Source organism: Pogonomyrmex barbatus, unplaced genomic scaffold (assembly GCF_055798465.1).
Source record: "Pogonomyrmex barbatus isolate J1 unplaced genomic scaffold, ASM5579846v1 scaffold20, whole genome shotgun sequence".
In the NCBI taxonomy this organism is placed as follows: domain Eukaryota; kingdom Metazoa; phylum Arthropoda; class Insecta; order Hymenoptera; family Formicidae; genus Pogonomyrmex; species Pogonomyrmex barbatus.
In genome coordinates, this window is record NW_028297117.1 from 2,528,642 (window position 1) to 2,554,068 (window position 25,427).

Below are 25,427 nucleotides of genomic sequence, written 5' to 3' on the forward strand. Positions count from 1 at the left end.
ACTCACTCGCGTTCCGCTAGGAAGCCGCGCTCGGCAATAAACAACATCGTTTAATAAAATATGTACATAGGCTTTATTCAAACCAAACAACAACAACAATCTGGCGGACACGTCTGTACGCCACGAATCACCGCGCCGTCCTTCTTGTAAACAATCCAACCGTTGCCCCGGAGAGCGCTTCGCTTCTACTCCAAACGGCGGTCCGACTCCATTCGGCCGCAGAAGACTCGCGTGGACATAACACTGTATAAAATTTCTGCAGTACTATCATCATGCGTAAGCATCCTATATAATAATTTTGATAATCCAACAATATTATTTTAAAATCTATTTGATCAAATTTTTAGATAATTCAACAAAACTATTCCTTCCATATATGAGTATTCAGAGGTACAAGTAAAAACAAAGTTTGTTGAAATTCATTATTGATCATGGTGACATTTCTTTTAAGAGAATTTAATTATATATAATATAAGAGGTAAATTTATTAAAATTTTATCATTACATAAGAAGTAAAATATAAATATGTTTTACGTCTTATATAATGATAAAATAAATTTCAATAAACTTATACAAGAAATATCTAAGTTTGATTATGATTTATTTAGAAAGGATACTAATTTGATCGCATTATTTTGAATTTTTTCCACGTATACATATGTATAATAATGACTGCCATTAAAATAACATTTACACGCTTGTATCGTCGTATATATATATATATATATATATATATATATATATATATATATATATTGTCATTGCTTAAAATGAGATCGTGCAGCTTATTGCCATCATTACGCGACAGATGCACCGGAGTATTTAAAGCGACACGCTCGTAAAAAAAATTCTAATTAAACACCCGCCTGTAATATATTGCATTACACAAAGAGGCACACCCGTAAAAATTCTAGTCGAACAGTCATCCGTAATATCGCATTGCACAGTTCGTGGTTTCCCTGTCAGGCTTCATTACACGCATGGTTTCACCCTCGGCGAATGTGCTTCCATGCAAAAGACTGCACTCGTACCGTATAAGCGGCAGAAAAAAAAAGAAAAAAAAAAAAGATGCAAGTAACTCGGTCGAATCCGATTCTCTCGTTTCTATTCCGCGTCTGTGATTTGCTTGATACATCGACAAACGATTGATTAGACGTAACTGAGAATCGAAAGTTAATCTTGAAGCTCTATTTCCCTTTTTCTTTCTTGTCATAAAATTACACTTTAGTTAAATATCTTGTTATTCTAATAAAACAACTCGTGAAACATAATAAATAACGAAATAAATCTGAGGATTTACTTTTTACAGCATTATAGATATTAATGAATGTTATCTAAAAAATAAATTCTTGAATGTATAGAATAGGAAAATAAATCAAAGTAATAATATTATTTACGTTTTATTTAACTTTTCACTTATAAATATATGATCTTCCAATATTTTTGCTATAGAAGAGAATTATCTCATAATTTGGCAAATGAGAATTAATCAGCGAAAACACTAGCAATTAAATTAACTGTAATAGCGCACCAGTTTCCACGAAATTTCGCGCTTTTAACTGTTCAGGAAGAATGCGCGGTATATACTTCCGACTATTCACGGTTGCTTGCTAATGCAATAATGCTAGTCGCGTCAGTTAACAAACTAACACTTCCTCCCATCGAGCGTAAAGACATGCACATTCGCCAGCTACGAATATTTATGGGACTAATAAAACCACGCCGCGCTCAATTAGCGAAATGGGCTTTAAATATAAGATTCGGCAAATTGGCTATTATCATAGGCCGAAGTCGGCAGTGACTTGCATTGAGGAAACACTTATTGATGCATTAAGTAACCCTAAAATTCAATTTGAGATTTCACTCGTGTCGAAGAAAGATGTCTATGTCTCACAAAGAATGATACGAGATAATAAGTCTTTTTTAAAAAATAATCTATTGACTTAAAGCAAAACTAAGCAAAACTTCATAAAGTTTGACAGTTAACATAAAGGAAAGTTGACACAAGGAAAGTTATCAAATCATATCACTTGAAAATATTTGATATTATATTTCTTATACGAATTAATTGTATTAAAATTATTAAAAATAGTAATTTAAGTCCTACGTAATTATTTTGATGGTCCAACAAAATTATTTTCAGATCTGTATCTGGTCAAAATTTTATGTTTTAATAAAACTATTCTTTTCATGTAACACTAAAAAAAATTTCGTATTCTCTCTTTTCTGTTCATCTCTTCAAATTCTTATCTTTTACCTGAGTTACAAATTCTTTTTGAAACTCGTATTAAGAAGTCTCGAATGCTTTAAGGAAAAATCGGGAAATCGATCTAATATCGAAATAAAAATGTAATATTTGCTTGTATAATCTTTGCAAAGTTTTATATAGCATTCAGGCAATATAAATATAAAAATTTGGGACTTACTTAATAAGGCCAAGCCCAGATCCACCATATATATCCAGCGTATAGCTTTCCTACAGACGTCCATGATTTTTTCGGATATAGTACGGGACGCCGTTATGTCGTTAGTATTTACCGCAGTTTCTTCTGCCAAAGTTGTGGTGCTGCACTTCGTTAACTCCTCCGTGGATTTCTGAAAAGAAAAGAATTTGTCAAATAATTATTGTCAAATACATATCAGCTAGAGTACATAAAAACATACGACGTGAATCGCAGTCTAACATGCAGATTAAATAAACTAACATAAAGATTTAATAATTCTTCCGAAAGCAAATATCATATTTTTATATTATACAAAGTACTATCCAAAAAGTTTCTGAAGTTTCTTATTTATTTATTAATAATCATACTCTTATCAAATAAATTAATTTACTCCATCTCTTTCAAAGTAATCATTTGCGTTGATGCAGCGTCGATTCCAGCGTGATTTTAGTGTTCAGAAACACTGCTGAAAGTTATTTTCCGTCAGTTTTTTCACCACGTTCAGCAATACTTTTGGAATCTTCTGCACTGTGTTAAATCGTTACCTTTGAGTTTCCTTTTGAGGAAGAAAAAACTATGGATTTCTTTGGAAAAAGAGATTTAATGCGAAATGATTTCTATACAAAACTTCTGAAACTTTAAAAAATGCAAAAAATATTCAATTTTTTAAAACTGAACTATCAAGATAACTATCAAGATAAACCTTTAAAGTGTACGCAACATATCAGAAAGTACAGTACGTGTCGCGTGCCAAGATTTTAAAATAAGTCTTATGCTACTAATAAAAAAACTAATAACTAATAAATAACTAATAAATACTAATAAAAATAAAAGACGACACAACTGAAAAACAATGATAACAAATATTTGTTACTAGTTGATAAATAAAGCGATAGATATAAATTTAAGTTATATTTATTCATTCTAAATATACTTTCTTCATACATATCATTTCTTCATACATATCAAACAATTTCTACACATCATACAATTTCTTCATACATATCTTCATTCATACAATTTCTTCATACATATCAAAATATATTTATCACAGATTATATAATACAGATTATATAATACAGATTATATAATACTTCGAAATATACTTTTTCCGTAATATGTGATAATCTTGAATAAATTGATAAAATTGATTGATTAAAATTAAGCGTTTGGCTTAATTACTGATTTAATACGTTTTTCATCGAATAAATCGTCGACCGTGCTTATACAATTTCAGCCAAATGCAAAAGATAGGATGAAATTTCTAATAACGCGTGTCTAATAGATTAAGTAATGCGATACTTGAGTGTTGTTACATGCTGATACTCGTGATATACGGTCGCATAGGTTTTCCACCGCAAGCCGCAGTAGCGCGAGATGCAAACAAGAGATTTTTTAACGCAGCAGTGCGTTTTTCGTAAACTGATCTCCTGACGGATCGCCTGTCAACGCGAAAAACTTAATCGAATTACGCTTTGTCGAAAAACAAGATAGATTATTCCGCATTAATTGTAGTTATTTAATATTACCATTGGATAAAAGCGGCGCGATAATTTTTTTTTATCGCAAATCACATATTAAATAATCCGTTCATTCCACTTAGGACAAGAATATTGTTTTGGTTGCTAATAATAGCGGTAGCAGATGTGTAATCGAGAATTTTATCACGCTCAACACTGCTTGAACAGGAACCAACCTCTTAACGGTCTCTAACCGCCCTTGGCATACTTGCCGCCCCCAAACATTAAGCTTTGTTATGCCTAAATGTTCTAATGCAATATCGAAACGATAACTTTACCATAACGTAAAAAAAAAATCTCATGAAAATAGTTTTTTAAAGACATAAATTTAAAACTTCATATACAAAATGTTAGAAAAATATAAAACTCTTGAAAGGAGAACATTTGCTTTCAAAATGAGGGAAATGAGATTTGTATTGTTCACAATCGCCCATTTACATGAAATAACAAAATTGCTTCTAGCAATAAACAGATATACCGAATCTTTAAATGCCAGTTAAAATTATCTCGAAATATTTAATACGTTTAGGAGATTAAAATTATTATAGATATGTGTAGACTGAGCACTAACTTACACCTTCTAGATCCCGAGAAATAGAAAAATAATTGCGTAAATAAAATATTTTCTCATTTGTGCGTGAGAACAGAATTATTATACAAACACGTGAATCATTATTGTTCTCAAAGAACTGAAATATTATTCTTGAATTATTTCTGCTACTACATACCAAGAACTTACTTCGACTACTGTTTGGATCTACGAATTTTCTTTACAATTTATCCCGCTTATGCAATTCTAAATTACTTCAACTCAATATATTTGTTTTACGCAATTTTATTTTTTCTTACGCTATTAATTCTTGGCATTAAGTACAGTCAAGAGTCTTAAAATTTTATTTTAATTTATATTTTCTATAATTCTTAATTTGACCAGCCAATTCGCTTGCTAAAATTATATTACTTACTGTTTCTATCTGTCACTGTTTTAACGGCAAAACAGAGTCTAATCAAGTTGAAGTTTGCCTTTGTGGTTGTTTCTAATATAGGAAGTTTCTAATATAGGAAGAATAGGATTTATTTTAAAAAATTCTTTAATATATTAAAGAATTTTTTAAAATAAATATAACTTTGGGTAGCTATGATGCGTTCTTTTAGGATGGAAAAAGAAATATACACGGAAATATACATATGCTTTGCCTAGTTTTATTTAAAAATTGTACAAATTGTCTCACTTAAAATATAGAATATCTCTTGTAAAATTTGCACCAAATCTCCAAATCTCCATATTTCATGGTATCTTTCTTGAATCTTTCTAAACTTTAAACTTGAATTCTAAATTGTGTTACTTAAATAAAATTTTTGTATTAAACTAAGATCAATTTTGAAATTGATCCAAATATTTGAACTATTTTATTCCTCAAATCTTAATCTTATTAAGAAAAGTAGATCGTTTTCTCATTTATATGTTATTTCGATTCTATTCAATATTATCGAAACATATAATAGCAATGTATACGAAGTATCTAAAAATTTGATAAAATGTAGATCGGAAAATAATTTTATGAGGTTTTCAAAGTAATTATGTAAGACGCTTATGATATACGGTAAAAATTGTTAATATTCTAGCAATTGTAAAAATTGTAAAAATTGTTAATATTCTAGCAATCACAATTTCAATATCCTAATATTATAATATAATTATTTTGATGGTCCAATAAAATTATTTTACGGACGTGATCAAATTTTTAAATATTTTATCAAAACCATTTTTTCTAGGTATCGATACAAATTCTAAATTCACTATAAATACGAGACATAATTTTTTCGTTTATTTTAAATGGAAATAATAATAATAATAATAATAAAGCGTGTTCCCAACGGAAAATCCGGCAATTAATCGGACAGTGTCGTAAATTGCAGTACATCGATTAACGACACTTGCGCTCTAAAACACGGTAATATATCCGCGTTTCGCGGAAGGGGACGAGGTATGCGACCAACTCGGTCATCTATTATGAAATAATTAGGGGAAAAACGCGGGGCCCCGATTGGACAACATCCAGGGATTTCATATAACGCGAGGGAGTAAAGATGCGTACGCGTTCCCGCTTCTTTCTACGCATCATTTTTATCTTGCATTCAATTTGAGACGCATATCCTTATTCCTCATTTCTCGTTATAAAATTTAATCTTTTTATCATTTTATATTTGCATAACCTCAATTTCGCGTGCATTATTTATCTATTACTTATCCATGTATTGTCATGTGCGCGTTTACTTAAAGATAAGATATTATATCATTAAAAAAGGAAAAAAATAAGATGGTTTTGTAACTTTGCATATAATGACTTATTTTGAAATTTTTTCTTCTCTAACAACTTTGCTCTTGTACTTTCCATTTGCTCAAATTTTAATAAATATAATTAGAGAATTATAAAAAAATCTAAGAATGAATAGATTATAAAAAAATTAATGATTTTAGCAATCGTTAAAAACCTGTTTATTTCATAAAGATAATAAATTATCGTAAATATTAACATATTTTGAAACAGTAAAATAATAGAATTTAAATTTAGAAATTAACCATAAATTAATTTCATAGATTAAATTTAAATATTAAAATCTCATAAATGGACATTTTTGGTTTAATGTTTTACAAAAAAATTTAGAATTTAGAATTTACACACAAATTTAGAATTTTATTTGTGAATTTAAGATTTTATATTTATATGAATAATAAAATTTCATAAATTTCTTTGTATATATTGACGTCAGTAAATTTAAGATATAATTGAACTTGTCTTAGATGCGATATTACTTCACAATAGCGCAATTAATTTGATAGTTCAACGAATGACGGTTCCCACAATCTAATTCATTCGTATACAAATTGGCAAAATTTTAATTATTTTTTTTAATGTATCATATATAGAATAAGTCATAAGTGTATTCTAAAATTTCATAAACGTATTCTGGATCAAAAGAAAGAATAAATGTAAAACATTAAACCAAAAATATCCATTATTGAAATAATAAATAGAAATAGATTCAAACTAATGACTGAGATCAGATTAAATTCTTGACCTAAATTCACTTTTATCTATTGGATTTCCACTTCGTTTATGAAATATCAATTAAAGAACTTATAGAATCTCTGTGCAAAATGCTTGCAGAGAATAGTTTTGCTGATAAATTTAAAAAATAAAACTCAAGATAGAGACTTAAAAATAATTTTGTTGGACCATCAAAATTATTATGTAAAACTTAAACATAAAAATAATACTGCAAAAAATTTTAATTTTCTAGTAACTTGAAATTTGAACGTCGTGATACTCAAGAAGAACGAATGTGCCAATCATGTATATGTCAAATATGTGTGGAAAATGATAGAAAACACTTTGATATCTTGTAGACAAAAAAAATATCAACTTGGAATTTTCAAATAAAGTTATTTGATACTACTATTTTGCATATCAACTGAATTCATTATTTCGATAACGAAGCATTTTTAGCCTGTTCATAGAAATATTCGCTTTTCCTTTTCATAAAAATACATATTCATGTCATAATTTTTAAACATCTTACGACTCACTCTATACAAATAACTTGACAAATTATTATTAAAAAATGATATATTATCTGTAACAAGTTATATAACTATATAGAAAAATGTTTTATCGAAAAATATTGTAAAATAAGTTTTTAAAAAAGTTATCTAAGATACGATAGATACTTGTTTTCTGTCTACTGATAAACAGAATTATCTATTATTTAATGTGTAAGTACATGTTATCAATTCTATTCGATGCATCAAATAGTGCATGTTATGAAAATTCTCAAAAGAAATTTATATTCGGCAGTACTTACAAATTTTGTTACTGAATAAACTATTACGGCTACTTTTTTTCAAAGTATATTTTTAAAATACATGCAATATATTTTCTTGTTATTGAAAATATCCGTTTTGTTAGATAAAATATATTTACAGTCGATTTGTCAATTCAGTGTTCGATGACTGACAAAAAATTGTGAAACTGACAACAACATGAAATGAAGAAGAAAAATATATGACAATATGACAGAAAGATATATGACAATCGCGTGCATCAGACAGATAGGATTTTTAGGAATTATAACTGACAAACACAATTAAAAACCTCCAAATGTATTAATCAATTAGTTATGTATAAAGTTAAATTATGTACATAAATATAATACATGGATTCTGCGTGCACGCAATATACAATATTAAATTTATATATTTATAATTGTGTGAACGTAACATTTATTTCTTTATAATTTTTACCTATCGCATCGTCTTTTCTTTTAACTTTTTAACACAATAAACTATAAATAAGATTAAAGCAAAAGATAAATTAAAAATATATTATAAAAATATGTTATAAAAGAATAACAAACATGAAAAAAATTCATAATCTTTTTATATTTGATTTTTTTCAAAATATATCACTTTCGAGAAAAAATTTTGCGACAATCTGTCGATACAGAAATATTTGCCCTCAAATAGATCGCAAAGCCGCGAAAATTTTTGCAGGTAGACTGCAAGTAGAAAGAAAGAGAGAGACAGAATGTGTGTGTGTGTGTGTGTGTGTGTGTGTGTGTATCATATTGCTGTTGCATATGTCCTATGTGAAATCCATTGTCCAGTTTAGACTGAAATTTTACCTGTGAATCTGCTGAAAACTGTACTTAAAATCCCAAAATTTAAGAGCTATCGCAAAATAGCATCGTCGACTGGATTAACTAACTCGTTCACCAAAGAATTTTCTAATTGCTTCTCACGTGGCTACGTATAAGTATAGAGTTCGCGAATTTACGCACGAGAACGAGGCTGATCAGAACCGGTCAGGCTCATCACCGAAACTAGTTATCTTAGAAAGAAAAAAAATAAAAAGAGCATGAATTTTACCAAAAAAAAAAGCAGGCTTACACGCGTCAATGAAATCGATCGCGATCTCGATCCCGGAGGTCACGAATCCAACGAGGGAGTTTTCTGGAAGATCCAACGAGACCGACGGTCGAGTTGCAACTGCTCGTCCGCCAACGAGCCGTACCTCACATCTCCAATCAACTACTTCCTCGCAAGCTCAAATTAAATGTTCTCTCTACCCACCCTGTTTCCCCACTATCACCACCACCACCACCACCATCACCACCACCATCGTCAACACCACCAACGTCGTCATAGAACGGATTCCATTCTCTGTTCACAGTTTATAGTTACAGTGTATTGTGTAAGTAAAAATCCTCTCTATTGAGCCTTTCGCATCCTCCAACCCCCTCTTGGATCACCAGACCCTAGGGTGAACGAGGTCGATTCGGTTAACTCCGAAAATGCGCTAGGTCGCGTGCAGATGTGCTCTCTGCTCTCACACCACCTTTTCAGGGTCTTTCTTTATATTGCTGTCCAAGGGAAAAATTAATTCCTGATTTACAGATTTATCGAGTTTCCGATCCAAGTTAATCTTGACGCGTGTGAGTCAGCTTGTGTTAGTTCAGATTTAATAATAAAAAGAGATTTAATAATAAAAAAATAATATTTAATAATAAAAAGAATGCAAATTATATAAAATATTAAATCTAGTTTACGTAATTTGTCCAGATAGAAATGTGCGATTTTACAATATATCATTAGCACTATGATTCTTTTTCCTGAGTCACAATGTTGGCCTTTTAATCACAAAATGTCTACGATTAACAATCACAGATGCAACTTATATAGAAATAGTAAAACAAAAATTATCATTTTACCTCACATGATTTAAATTCTTCATATATATACATTTGATTCTAACATAGCTTATGTTAAATACTTACAATTAGTTTTAACACTGAGTAAAAACATTATCTTATCAAGATATAATTAATCTTATTTAATCTGTTTGAAAGTTTTTCTTCATTCGTAAAAGTTTAAAATTATAGAGTGGACTATATAATATTATAAGCAATTTTTTTTAAATCTATTATAAATAGATTAATGAAATTTATTCTGAGTCTTTTAGAATTTATTAAGATGTTCGGCATATGCACGTATTTATCTATAGTTTATATCACATATACTGTAACAAAATGTGCACATACATCTTTATAGAATCCAATTAAAATTTTATATTAAACTATTAGATAATATTTTTTAATATTATATTAAACTATTAGATAATATTTTTTTATTATCTGATATTTGTATTTATATAAATATTTTTAATACAGAAAATATACGCGTATCTATTTTTAACATAAAATGTAATATAAAAACAGATGGATATGTGTCAAAACACAGAAAACACAGTTTCGACATTTAAAGCAATCTCAGATATTAAAAGACATTAATTCTTTGTTTGTCCGAATTAACAATTGTAATATTACAAATCATTTAATTTATATTCAATATTCTCTTATAACATCGTTATATATTAATCTTTTATTTCGAAATAGGATATCAAAATAGATATATTATAATATAATCTATATATTAATCATATATTGCAATCATGCAATCATAGTCAATTTAATAATGGAGTTTGATGGCTCTTTACAAAGTAAGCTGTTTGAATTTATTCTGTCGTTAATTACACATTCAGATAATATTCTTTTAATTTCTCTAGTAACGAAACAAATTATGTCGATGCTATATGTCAAATAATATGAAAAAATTAGAATACAATTTAATTTCTTTTCACTTAATATTTTTTTACAACAGAGCAACAAAAATATAGATTTAACAAACCAACTTTTTTCGTAGACTTCTCTACTTTGTGCGTATGCATAAGCACCTTTTGCTCACATTTTATTCAACATTTATTGTATATAATCATATACAAAAAACAAGCCAAATTTTAAATATATGATCAAGATTTTTGTTCTTATCATTTTATAATATTATTTTACATTATTATTTTATACTGATTAATAGTGATGTAAAACATTAATATGTAAAAAATTCGGACAATAATTCTGGAGTATTCGTATCTCATTTATTAGAAATCTCTAATAATTTTATACTGTAAATTATTTGTCAACTCAGAATTAATCTTTATTTGAATGCAGATATTAAACGAGTTTGTTATTAGTTGCAGCTTTTCAATTTTTTAAATGTAACAGGTATATGAAAATATTTGAACGATAATATGTTCATAATTTGCACAATACACAATAATCTATGCGAATGACATGAATTATGTATTTATACATATGTATAAAATATGTAAACTTAATCAAAATCAAACAGTACACATATAAATAAATACATATATATATATACTTGTATATATATACTGTATATATATATATACTGTATATATATATATATATACTTGTATATATATATATATATATATATATATCTGTATATATATATATATATATATATATATCTGTATATACAGATTTGTATATATACAAGTATATATATACAAGTATATATATATGTATTTATTTATATGTGTATTGTTTGATTTTGATTAAGTTTATATATTTTATACATATGTATAAATACATAATTCATGTCATTCGCATAGATTATTGTGTATTGTGCAAATTATGAACATATTATCGTTCAAATATGTATTTATTGAAATGATAGATATATCGCAGATTATGAAAGCATACAACAGTAAAATTGTGCACTGAAATCAAAATGTAAATTTTGCTTGATAAGATGCCAGTCATTACATTTGATACGATCTAATTCATCTTTCTAATTAATGTCAAAATGAGTCATCAAAAATCAGCGAAGAGTAAAGAAAACAGATATATATATATATATATATATATATATATATATATATATATATCTGTATACACAGATTTGTATATATACAAGTATAAATCATACGCAATGTATTTATTGAAATGATAGATATATCGCAGATGAAAGCATACAACAGTAAAATTGTGCACTGAAATCAAAATGTAAATTTTGCTTGATAAGATGCCAGTCATTACATTTGATACGATCTAATTCATCTTTCTAATTAACGTCAAAATGAGTCATCAAAAATCAGCGAAGAGTAAAGAAAACAAAACATATAATAAAATAATAGGAATCATTTGTTGAAACAGCAAATGTTCACTAAAATTTGTTCAAAAAATTAAAGAAAAGAATTTTATTTTTAAAATTTTAGCAAAGACACTTCGTGTCAATAATGTGCAAAAAAAATAGCGAAATAGAGATCGATTGATTTTAAAAAAGAAGATTGAAAAATTCATTTGTTTATGAATTACGTTTATTCTTAATTGTAGATTACCAATAATTAACTTTCTCCAATTAACCGTTAGTCTAAGAAGTAATAAAATCGAAAATTGATAATTATAATATTCTGCGGTGAAAACAGATAAAATAAATAATCTTGAAATACTAATTCAAGTAATTTAAAAATACGTAATACATGAAAGAAGAATCTAAAATGCGTAATCGTTTGTTAAAAATAAATAATTTTTTCTACAAAAGATAAATTAAGATGAGTCAATAGCCATTAATTCCGAGAAATCTGTAATCTGAAATCGGTAATCTGAATTTAAAAATCGAAAATTTTTGATATTATTAAGTCTTATATTATCTCTACCGAAAATTAAAAGATATCAATTTCTTAAAGTTCTCTGCTGTCGTCTATTTATAGTATATTGTAAATTCAAGAAAAAAATATAAAAGGTTTTAAAACATATTTTACAATATCGAAAATATTTAATATTTATTTAGAATACTTTCTACTATAGAATCTTTGCGAATTTATTTACTTTTATTTAATTACGTATTTTTTAAGATTCTTTTTCAACGTTTTTCAATTTTTTTTCTTAGATTTTTCTTGAAATTTGTCCTTATTCTAGCAATTCCATGAATCTGATTTCTTCTCAGATTTAATATTTTAATCATAGTCATCACTTCTTTGGATTTTAAAAACTAATTTCTTTCGAATGAATCGCGGATGTTTCAGCAAGTAGAAACATTTTTGGCAAATCCTTCATTTTAATTTTTTTTTTTTCAAAACTGAATGACAGTAATGATGATTTTGATGTTTTCTGATTTAGAGAAAGAATTTTTAGCGATAGATTTTATTTTCATTATAGAATATGTTAACAAGATATTAAAATATGTGGATAAACAAAGCAAATTATAGTACACAACGTTCCCACTTGTTTTTCTTTTTGCGGGAAATTGATCTCTAAAACACTAATTTAACAATTAATTTTAAACAGTATATTTTCAATAGGAAACTTTGCGTAATCGTAACCACACGAAACAGGATACGAAAATTGGAACGGAAATTGCGGGAAATTCTAAAATCAACTCGCGTGTATGTTGCAGCGTCTATTGCATATTCATAAGGCATAGCCTGAACATGCAATCTCAATCGTGCATGTCCAAGAAAAATAAGGAAAGAAAAGGAAGAGAAAGGAAAATTTCTCGACGTGACTTTTGATCGTTTCACATGTATAGTTGTTTTCTTCGACAGCGCGCAAACATATGTTGCGAAATTCGTATAGAAAAATCAAATATTTCTGACCTGCATTTTCCTTGCAAATTTCTAGAGATCTCCCGATGTCCCGATTGCGATCAGCGAATATTTGATCCGACGATGTATCCGTCTCGCGAATGCCTATTTCGAATGGAGCGTTCCCGGCCGACGGCAGATCCTTTTTCACAAATTGATTCACCGAATTCCAGATGAAGCTGGATGCGTGGATATGCATAAGTCACGCGATAGCGCCGATCCAACATCCAACTACACCCATAATTCGCGACAGCTCGCTGACGCACACTGACAGACTCGAAGTGACCGCGTCACCGTTTACTGTTGTCGGCGCCGTCGTGATTCAACCATCGCTTGTGAAAGAGTGCCGGTGTGCAGAGGGGAGGCTCCCCACCCTCTCCCATTAAACAGTTGCGGCATTTCTTATTCGAAATCGGTATTGAAGATTTCTGTTTTCACCGGAAGAATGTTACACTTTAGAACGTTCAGAATGTCTCTTTAATTAATAAAGTTTTTTTTTTTATTAAAGATAACATTTTTATAACATTCAAAAATTAAAAATCGAGAATAAAAGGTATAAAAAATTATATCTAAAAAATTAGAAAAAGGGAAAAAATGGATATAGAGAAATCAAATTTTTAAAATCATTTCTAGTAGCTTCTAAATTGTATATTTCAACTGTAAAGCTTTATTTGTAAAAAGGTGTGATGTTAAGATTAAGATGTTAAAGATTTTAGAATAGTGCCATAAACAAAAAAATATCTTATTTGAAAAATTCATTAAAAAGAAGGGCCAATTTTTTTCTAAATTACGCTTAAAAATAGTTTCTCTATTTTTTTTTCTTCACAAGTATTAATATATCAATTATAATTTAAGTATGAAAAGTGGATAATCAGAATCATACAAATGAAGAATGTAACAGATTTGCTCTGAGATCCCGTAAAAAATTAACTATTTTTTTTATGTGCATATTGAATTATAATTGAATTGATTATTTTTTAATTGTAATGATAAAAGATTCTCTTTAAACTTCTTTAATGTTAAATTTATATAAAGCATCTTTCTTTTTACTTTGCACTAGGACCTCAAAAATCTTTTACACGGTCTTACAGATGATATTAGAATTGTGCATACGTCTTTTTTTATTTATTATTTTATATTTTTTGTGAAGTATAAACAAACTTATCTAATTTTATAAAAAAACATATATATATATATATATATATATATATATAGGAAAAAAAGAGAAAGAAATAGAAAGAAAAAAAATATATTACATTGAATCGGAAAAAATATAGTTAAAGATTTTTTTAAGTATTTTTCAGTGTATTTTCTGTTTTAAAATAAAATAAATGTATATACAAAAAACAAGGAAACTTAATGAATAAAAGAAAGTTAAAAAGTTATAAATTAAAAAAAATGAAATAAGTGTATGTCAATTAAAGAAAGAACAAACTCAGAAGTGCAACAAACGTCGTTAAAACGAACGAACTTACAATTCCTCGCCGTGTTGATCCACGCGGACGAGTGAGACAAACAATGGGATTTTAGCGGAACGCAAAGTGAAGTAGGGAATGGTCCACGATCTTGCTGTTGTGCCGGAAGCGTGCTCGCGAGCCGATGAACAGCTGCCGATACCGACAGTGATAATTGACGTGTCGTCGGTGTAATCGCCGTCAGGGGGGCCGATCCCTGCGGATTGACGAGCACAATACCGTCACCATTGCTTGACAGAACTGGAAGTGGACGAGACAGAACCGAGGAAGATGGCCGATATGACGGAGTCGCAGCCGCTGTTCGACACCAACGAGACGAAATTGGATGATCTGGAGGACGACGATGAGGATATCTTCGCGTCCGCGGTGCAGGTACAGTCTTGCTAGTGACCGAAAGTTCACGAGAAGACGAAAAAAAAAAGAAAAAAAAAATTGTGATCTCGACGAGCTCGCTCGAGAACAATGCCGCGGTGCTACAAGAGCGACCTGTTTGTTCGCAGTTCCACATTAATCATAAAAAACGCATTTCTTCGGCATCTGCACATCTCCGGGAATTAATCTCGTCGAAATTACGTCAGTTTCTACACTTACGATCGAAGCGTATTTTCTCTACCGTGAAAGATAAATTCTGCTGACGTGTGTCTCAATTCGATCGTTATCATAATGGCATGCTGAAAGATATAATAAGAATTGAAATTCCTGAGCTTGCGATAAATCGACAATATTTGTGTGTTCGTAGGAACAGAGCCAATTGGAGGATATTTCGCCTTACAATGGAATATCTAAAGTTCAGGCAGAACTGCCGAAACTATCCTTGCGTGATGCACCAGAGGAGAATTCATTCTCTTCTATGTCCAGTCCAGCTCCAGGTCCCTTAAGTCCTCCGCTAGGACCAATGAATACAGATATCGGAGATCTTCATGATGTTCCTATCAATGACAACGCAGACACTCTGTCTACAAATATCATTCACTCTCGATCTCTAGAAGAGGTATGTATCAGATCAGATTACAGCTTTAGTAAATATTTACAATTTTATTAAATATTATTATTAAATATTATATATTATTTATATATAGGTCCCAACAGATACATCTGAAGTTTTCTTGAAGATTACTGTCACTTCACCTCAAAAAATAGGTGATGGAATGGGAGCCTACGTTGCATACAAAGTTGAAACGAGAACGAATATGCTTATCTTTAAGAAAAGGAACTTTAGCGTAATTAGGCGGTTTAGTGATTTTCTAGGTCTTCACGATAAATTGACAGAGAAATATCTTAGAAATGGCAGGATAATTCCACCAGCTCCAGAAAAAAGTGTCATTGGTAAGAATATAAAATTTATTTTTTTTATACTCTATAATTACAGAGGAAAATAACTACGGAAATTATCAACAGGAACTACAAAGATAAAAATGTCCGGGGATAAGAGTCAAGAACAAAATTCGAGTTCCACTGAATTTATTGAACGACGCAGAGCAGCTCTTGAGAGGTATTTGAATAGAACTGCTGCACATCCAGTTTTGAGCATTGATCCTGATTTCAGAGAATTTTTAGAAGCTGGTAATTAATAGTTCTTTAATAAGTTAGCATGAAAGCTTTGGCAAAAAAAGTTCTTCTAGTAAATATATCTATTATCTCTCCTAGATATAGAATTGCCTAAGGCCACTAATACATCTGCATTGAGTGGTAAAGGAGTAATGCGGCTTTTCAACAAAGTTGGGGAAACTGTTAATAAGATAACATATAAAATGGACGAGAGTGATATGGTGAGATTTCTTCAATGTAAACACATATTTCTTGCATGTATTTCCTATGAAGTATCGTGAAACACAATTTTTTGTTGCTTGCAATAGGAAGGTAAGGTACGTTTATTTGAAATCATTGAAATGTCGACTCGTACGTTATCAAATAATTTAATATTGCTGATCATTGCGAATTATTACCATCATGTTATCACGAAATATATCACGCAGTATATCATGTTATCATAATATATCACAAAAAAATGCTTTTGTGTTAAATATGATTTGATATGATATGATTAAATGTATTTGAAAAGAAATAAGATGAATGAAAATCTATTCTTTACAGTGGTTCGAAGAAAAAACATCGCAAATAGATTCTCTTGATATTCAGTTACGCGCGTTGCATTCCGCGGTCGATTGTTTAACAAATCAAAGAAGGGAATTAGCAAATTACACTGGTGCTACGGCGAAATCGATTGCCGTTCTTGGCCATGGCGAACCTGGAGCATCTCTTGGAAGAGCATTAGCACAACTGGCCGAAACACTGGAAAAAGTGGAAGTAATCAGGAAAACACAAAGTAACAGTGATCTTTATCAATTTGGGGAAATGTTAAGGGATTACGTTGCGCTCATTGGTGCAATTAAAGTTTGTATTTGCAATTTATAGTTACAAATTATATTCTTTATTGCTTTTACATTATTTATGTATGTAACATTATTTTACAGGATGTTTTTCATGAAAGAGTGAAAGTTTTTCAAAACTGGCAGCATGCTCAATTGATGTTGAACAAGAAACGCGAGCAAAAAGCGCGACTCGAGCAATCGGGTCGCACGGACAAAACAAGTCAAGCAGCTACCGAGGTCATAGAATGGGAGGCGAAGGTAGACAGAGGTCAAGAAGAATTCGATAATATTTCGAAAATGATAAAGGAAGAGATCGAACGTTTCGAATTAGTTAGAGTACAAGATTTCAAGAAACAGTTAATTGAATATCTGGAATCAATGCTGCAACACCAAAATCAACTCATCAAGTATTGGGAGAGCTTTTTGCCAGAAGCACGAGCAGTGGCGTAAACATTCCATATGTTAAAGAAAACCGATAGTACGATAATAAGGCCGATATCTACCGTGTAACGTGAAAGAAATAACTTCTGTGACGTTCGTCAAAGTAAGTTTCAGTATCAATGATTCGTTCAGTAGCATTGTTCGTATTAAAAGAATTGTCAGCTTTGTTGTATATTCGAAGAAAAGTAAAAAAGAAATAAACATGCATTTGGGCATATTGCTAATTCATTAAAAATTTTTTATGTATGATGAAAGGAAAGAATATCCTAAGACGGACGTGACTAGAAGTGTCTCAGATTTTTATTACATTTCAATTATTGTCAATATATAGTATATTAATTCTTTATGATTACTTTATATTCATATTATATAAATATATATAAATATATATATATATATATATACAATTATGCGTAACTATACGTATAAAACTACAATTTGTTAAAGAATGTTATTAAATAATAAAGATCAATTGTGGTTATATAAATGTTCATATTCTACATTCTTAGCAGGATAAGGTAATAAAAGGAAAACTTAAATCTACTCTTCGTATTTGCTACAATACAGTAGGTGTATATTTTCGAGCTTTAAAAAAGGAAGGAGGGAAACAATAATTATGAACATTTCTTCTTATGCTACATCATATTTTTTGCTTAAAATGAAATAAGTATATAATTTGTATGTACTTATTTGTAACTGATTTCGCACTATTTAATTTCTATCTCTTATATCTATTTTGTATTGTAAATTAATTTTAATTTTGATATAACTAATTTTTTTCTAGTTCCTAGAACTAAAAAAAATAAAAAGTAAGTTAAATTAAAAAACTCATTTCTTTTAACGAACTTCTTGTATCGTTCATCTTACGCCTTTTCTCTCCAATGTAAAAAGAAAAAGAAATAAATGATGCAAGAAGTATAGCTAAAAACAGGTCTCATATCTGTTCTTCGTTGTACTGAACTGCATTAAAATTTATTTTTTTCGTTTCCACCAGTTTCAAACCAAAGAGAAGCCTGAGAGCAGACATATCCGCGATTTAGCTGTAACTTTATTTTGAAGCGCCTCTATGTTCATAAAAACATAAATATGAAACTAAACGTAACCAATGTCTAAGATCCTGTAGGTAATGTCCACGATTACGTGGTTCTCATTCGTGCTATGTCCATGATTTTATTCCGTGCTATATGCAGGAGTGACAGTTAATGAGAGACAAAGAGAGACGATCAATCTCTATCCTTGTCCTTGTCTCACAAAATCGTGGACATTTATGTAAAACGTAACGATTACAGCATTTAATGTTGAGTTATCAAAAGACGTTGCAGAGCCTGTGGCATTAGTTAGATATTATATTCGTAATATTGTTGAATATTTCGTTTGACACACGTTTGTAGATATCGCAGCCTTCAAAACTGTTTACGTGCCGTGGATGTATGACAGGCAGTGCGCGCGTGTTTACGAGCGCTCCACGTGTTATCATTCTTTATTCCGCATTTCCTTCATTGTTAAATGATACCAAACGTTGCCGTATCATATGAATATAATAGTATAAAATATAATAATAAATGCTCATCAACGATTAACTATTCATAAACGTATCGAAACAATATCTTTTTAATAAGTATATGCACATATGTCGCGCGACTTATTTCTTTGAAATTTATGACTTCTTGTAAATGATGATCCCTCCCGATGGGTACGGCCTTGACGTGGCGGAGGGGCTGAGTATTCCGAGGGTGAGTATTTCGTACCCCAAAGACGAAGAAGGCTAACGGTACCCATTGCACCATTATTAATAATTCAACAATATTACAAATAATATCTAACTTACACGAAATAGTTTTTAATGATCGAACATTAAATAATGTATAGATATTTCATTAGAGAGTATCATTAAATAACATTAAATAACGTGTGTATATATTTCATTAAAGAGTATCGTTTCGCAATGCGTTTCGCAGTATCGTTTCGTTATGCTTGTGAATCGACGACTATTGCGTGTGTTGTGAATATATTATTAATAACATTAATATTACCGTTGAATAATATTAATGTTATTAATACTATACGCAATTGTCGTCGTTTTTTAATCAACATTCCACCGCTGATTTAAATGAGTGAATGAACTGCCAGATTAATGATTAACAAGCATATCGAAACGATACTCTCTAATGAAATATATATATATATATATATACATGTTATTTAATGTTCGATTACTAAAAGATGTAATTTCATGTAAGTTAGATATTATTTGTAATATTGTAATATTGTAATATTGTAATATTGTAATATTGTAATATTGTAATATTGTAATATTTGTAATATTGAAATATTTCGTCATAATCACTGACTTGAGAAATGTTTACGCGGCGCGTAGCGCTCCATTGTGTACGTACGGCGAGTCGTGTTTATAAGTCATTGACCGTGTTATCATTCATTCACCGGCATTCGTACGGACAAATCGCGGTGCGCGTCGCTCCGCATTTCTTCGCTTTCTTTGCATTTCTTTAAACTAAACGTTATTATATCTTACAAAATAAAATATCTTGTGTAATAATAAATGCTTATTAACTGATATGATTCGTAAGCGTACCAAATTGAGAACTCTAAAACAAGATTATATATTATATATATATATATATATATATATATATATATATATATATATATTTCGCGACTTATTCTGTTGAAATTCATAACTTTTTGTAAATAATACCCCTCTAATGGGTACGGCCTTGACGTGGCAGAGGGGCTCAGTATTCCGAGGGGTTATTTAAGCAGTATTATTAATCGGCGAAATGATTTGCCGATTAACTTAACTTGTGCTGCTTGGATATGTACCCCAAAGACGAAGAAGCTAACTAATACCTGTTGCACTATTATTAGTAACATTAATATTAACGTTAAGTAATATCACTGTTATTAATAATATACTAACACAGCATAGCCACGAGTCGTGAAATGGCTCTTATGTGGCAAACTTAATTAATGCATTTGCGCATTAATCGTCGGTTTTTAACCGACATTCCGCCGCCGATTTAATTATGAATGAACGAACTGTAGCCAGTTCGTCGCGTCGCGCGTTTGCTTCGGGAGTGCCGTAACAGTGATCGGACTAAAAGACTTTTCCTCGCTCTGCGAGGGCTCGTTTGAGAAATATCATAGTTCGAGTCGGTCGAGTCGCACTGTCAAGGGGTGCAGGGAGCGCGGGATCTCATTGAGGCGTAGTCGGCTACGTCTTCACGCCACGTGCGCCGCGGCACTGGTGATGCCGGCTGTGAATGTTACACGCACTCGCTACCGCTTGATGTGTTGTGTTTCGCACAGTTGCAACCTGCATTAAACGGCTAATTGAGAACACGCTCTGTCTTCGACAAGTGGTTCGGTCCCAATCGAGTAAGACTTCAATCGGCTGATGACTTGTTTTCGTCGCTTATTCTCTTGATTTCTTATTTTCGATACAGCATTGCCACGAGTCGTGAAAGGGCTCCTATGTGGCGCGTGCGTTTCGCGCACTGATATACGCGATTATATAAGCGCGTATTAGTCTGGCGCGCGCGGACTATTTCTCATTTTCGACACAGCATTGCCACGAGTCGTGAAAGGGCTCCTATGTGGCGCGTGCGATTATTTAATCGCCAACGGCCTTTATTTTCCCTTCCTTAATACCTTACCCTTTCCCTTCCTAAATAAATCGCGTTTAATCTGACTCGATCAGAGCTTAGTTTCGGGCGGTTATCGCGTGTGCCGAGAGGCTGGATCCCAGTTGTCTGATTGTCTAGATTGTTAGGCATCGGCGGTGGGTATCTTCTCTCTCGTCACATCTACCAGCCTTCTCGATAGCCCGGGTGACTTTTGATGTCACGTGTATGGTATCCGCCCTGGTGATTCGACCTGAACCGTTGGCTATGCGATGGTTGAGTCAATTTTAAACGTAATTTCTAAGAAACAAGAGACGTCGGATTCAAGTCAGTCGATTCGTCTTCTTCCGCTTCGGTCCTAGCCTTTGCTTGAAGAGTTACCGTGTGTCCCGAAAAGCTCACCGACTCGGGTGCTAGCTGGACCGACGGAATTTGATATTTTCACGGGCAGCAAAAATTAGTCCGCGCGCGATTATAATAATTCGCGAGTGTTTTTCGCGAGTGTCCTGTGCTGCGAGGATATCCGACGACCCGACACCTTGAGAGGAGGAGGAGGCTTAGGAGAGGCATCGGGCACCGGCGGAGCAACCTTGCGGTAAGCATATATTTTTTGTCAAGATGAAATTATTTCTTTTCTCATTAATTTGGATCACTGAATTTCGATAATTTAAAATTTATAGTTTGGAAAAGAAAAATAATTTAAAGTTTAATATCAATTTACTTCTATAAAGATCTTTTTTGAAAATTATTTATTAATTATTAATTATTTAACAAATATCTAATTGAAAAACAAGTAGATTCGGTATATGTAAAAATTTTTAAAGCATCTATTGTTTCGAGCGCTGCTATAATTTAAATATTCTCTTTGTATGTTACAGAATCATCGTAGCTACATTGCAGATTAACTCCGCTGTTGCGCATCGAGTCGGTGAGTAATAAATTTTTTATACTGGGGTAACAAATCTGTGAAACTTATATTAAACTATTTTTATATATTTATTATTAAAGTATTGCAGTTGGATATATTTTCATAGATTTTTTGCCCTAAAATGAATAGATTAAACAGTTTAGGATTATATATTTAATCTTGGTATCTATCTTGGACACTATTTAATGATTTATTGTAATGCACTTGTAAAGCAAACACAGATAGAGTTCTTTATATCAATTTCATTACTTTATATTACTTTTCATATTTCATTTGCGAGATGTATTAATTGCTGAAAATTATCAAACGATTTCGCAAGTAAGTATAATTAAAATACGTAAAATAATTTTTTTAAAGAAATTAAATATTTATATAACATATAAAATAATATAAATATTTTAAAAATAATAGTTTAATTAAATATTTTTGGAAATATATTAATATATAAAATTTATTAAGTTTATTAAATTTTTCGAAATAAATAATTAACAATTGAAATGACACAAAATCGTGTAAAAGAAGTTCAATTATTCAAGTATTCTTTAAAAATATTAAATTTTTATTTTAAATATTTTTATAGTATATTTTTCTCAATATAAATGAAGAAAGATAAATGGAAATATAAAATATAAATATAACTATGACTCTCTAAGTTGGATTACTATGGCTTAAAGACCATAGTAATCTGCGAGGCCCGATCGCCACTGTCTGAATTGACTGGGCATTGGGTCCAGGACTATCCTAGACTGAGCATACTAGACCAACAGCCCAGTCGGGGCAGGGATTAATTGGAGGTCACGGTCCTCCGACCTATTCTGAGCCCACATTCTAGGCGTACGAGACCTTCGGGAAATCTCTATTGCGTCTATACTGCAAGTTGCCCAATGGAGGCTTAAAGTAGTCTGAGAGTAGGCATGTACTCTCGCCTTCCGGAGGAAACGTGCCCTTGCAGAGAAGGTTTGTCAGGTGGCCTGGCTTTACGAAGTCCAGTGCGCCGGGCTGACGTTGTTGTTTGGACCCGTGAGTCCTAGCGGCCTGGAAACCGCGTCGTGCTGGTGCCTATTGATATTTGGGCATGTGTCGTGAGGGTTGGAATGAAAAGAGAGTCATAGTTTATATTTATATGAAATAAGAATATCAATGAACATATTATTATGTGTATTTTTTAATTTATTACCCATCTTTCCTCTTCCCATATTTTAATACCAAGATTAAATATTTAAATCGATGCATAAAAGATATATATATATATGAAATATATGTATGAAATTCAGAATTTTTTTAGTAATATATATTATAAACATAAATGAATGTTTGCAAATATTAACAAATGATATAATAAACGTGCCGATTTGATCCTAATCATGTTTAATCTATCCATCTATATAATTAATAACTTGGCTTTACGTAAGTTAAAGCAAAATTTAATATGACGTGAGATTCAGTAAATGTTTTCTCGCGGAATATAAATTGATAATTATAAATCATTAATTTACTTTTGTTTAAAATACATTATTTTTTATTTGTATTGAAATCTTTAAAAGCTTATTTTTAATTTAAATTCTTAAAATTAATTCTTAAAATTAATTTAATACATGTATTGTTAATATATATATTTTTCATTTACATTATTTATTAAATTTATTATTACTAATATTACATTTGATAAATTATGTAGATACAATATCTAGTTTAGAATTGTTTATCAACAATTTACATAATATTGGCATGCTGATTATGCGAGAAATTTATTATCTCGCTTGAATCTCACGTCATTCATTTTTTATAATTTTTTTATGTTGTTCTCACCTGATTCATTGAGAAAATGATTTCTTTAGATTTAATAGTTCTATTTGTTTGACTTGAATTTGTTTAACTTAAACAACATAATTTCATATTAAAATTCAGTTTGTCGAATTAAGAGTTTTGTTGTTTCGTTAAAATATACTACGTTGTTTAATAGAAAAAAATATTATTTAGTTCAAAAATAAATTTTATTTCCATTATTTAAAGGAAATAAAATTTATTTTTGAACTAAATAATATTTTGTTTGGCTAAATTAAATATTGTTTTAAAAGAAGAGATTCTTTAATATTGTTAAAGCATAAACAAAGAGCGTTATTGTTTTTCAAACAATTTATTAAATAAATATTTTAAATAAATATTTTATTTTAAATAAAGCTATTTATTATTTGAAAAATCGAACAATCGAATTTGTTGAATTAATAATTGATTTGTTTGGACTATTTCAAAAAATAAATTTCTTTGAATCTAATCTAAAATTTATTAAATCAAAAGAAATCATTCTCTCTGTGTGGTGAGATTTAAATAAACGTTTCGATCGTACGCGAATAATACGAACGAATTATATGGGCCTTAGATTTTTCCTTTTTATTGAATATATTTTTCTTTGAATATATTAATTATATAGATCACAATCGTTTTTATATTTTTCTATTTTTATTATTGCAATATTTTTATTATTGAATTAAAAAAATTTTTTTTGTCATATGTAATCGAGTTTCTTTATTTTGAATCGATCATCGTACTATAAAAAAATGTGATATTATTATATTAGTTTCAAAAATTTCATATTTTATTAATGTTGAATGGCGATCCCCCCACACGATTGTATGACCGTCGAACGCGATCAAAGAATCTGCCGGCATAATTAGCCGATAATTGAAGGACCTCCTATATCCTTTTTTATTTCTGGCTATATGTGGCCAAATCGATGATGGAGCAACGTGGCCAGGAGCAACGAAAGGTAGGTCCAATCTGGCCTGAAGAACCGCAAAAGTTAATATATATATTATCTATATGTATTTTATTTATTTTGGTTATAATATATATATTATAACCAAAATAAATAAAAATGAGTAAGTAATTAATAAGATTTTTATACGTGCGATTGCACGTAATTAGGGGGGAATGATAAATGTTCTCTATGTCTGTACTATAGATAGTACTACAGTACTATTTATAGCTCTATGTATTTAAATTCGGGTGGGAAAGAATTAAAACAAATAAAGAAATATTACAGTTTAAAAATTAATAATTCTATGATGAATTTATTTAATTTTATTTAAATAAA

General features: G+C 30.1%; 2 protein-coding genes and 1 long non-coding RNA gene across 6 annotated transcripts in view; 2 read left to right on the forward strand and 1 right to left on the reverse strand.

Annotated features, from left to right (window-relative positions):
- The window catches only part of LOC105432241 (phospholipid phosphatase 1), a 28,843-nt gene extending 13,750 nt beyond the window's left edge, over positions 1-15,093 (reverse strand). The window contains exons 1-3 of one of the 4 annotated variants that reach the window (XM_089077683.1): positions 14,952-15,093; positions 13,489-13,904; positions 2,427-2,595 (exon numbers count right to left, since the gene is read on the reverse strand). In XM_089077683.1, the coding sequence (XP_088933809.1) occupies positions 2,427-2,595; positions 13,489-13,494 (175 nt within the window). In that variant the 5' untranslated portion in view covers positions 13,495-13,904; positions 14,952-15,093. The other 3 variants (XM_089077686.1, XM_089077687.1, XM_089077685.1) reach the window with 3 other exon arrangements.
- Positions 15,094-15,182: 89 nt separating this feature from the next.
- Snx1 (sorting nexin 1) lies at positions 15,183-17,949 on the forward strand. The gene is made up of 7 exons (XM_089077682.1): positions 15,183-15,323; positions 15,691-15,942; positions 16,031-16,277; positions 16,350-16,514; positions 16,599-16,720; positions 17,046-17,345; positions 17,426-17,949. Exons 1-7 carry the CDS (start codon positions 15,222-15,224, stop codon positions 17,771-17,773), a joined length of 1,536 nt encoding a protein of 511 aa, XP_088933808.1. The 5' UTR covers positions 15,183-15,221; the 3' UTR covers positions 17,774-17,949.
- Positions 17,950-20,498: 2,549 nt separating this feature from the next.
- On the forward strand, positions 20,499-23,570 carry LOC148936541 (uncharacterized). Its single transcript, XR_016139454.1, has 2 exons — positions 20,499-22,000; positions 22,284-23,570. It is a non-coding gene; the product is annotated as an uncharacterized LOC148936541 (long non-coding RNA).
- Positions 23,571-25,427: the final 1,857 nt, after the last annotated feature.

Excerpts from the sequence above, each read along its gene's own strand:
- Snx1 (XM_089077682.1), top strand. The coding sequence starts at position 15,222 with ATGGCCGATATGACGGAGTCGCAGCCGCTGTTCGACACCAACGAGACG. Across the intron at positions 16,278-16,349 it reads TCCAGAAAAAAGTGTCATTG|GAACTACAAAGATAAAAATG; the intron begins GTAAGAATATAA and ends AATTATCAACAG. Across the intron at positions 16,515-16,598 it reads CAGAGAATTTTTAGAAGCTG|ATATAGAATTGCCTAAGGCC; the intron begins GTAATTAATAGT and ends TATCTCTCCTAG.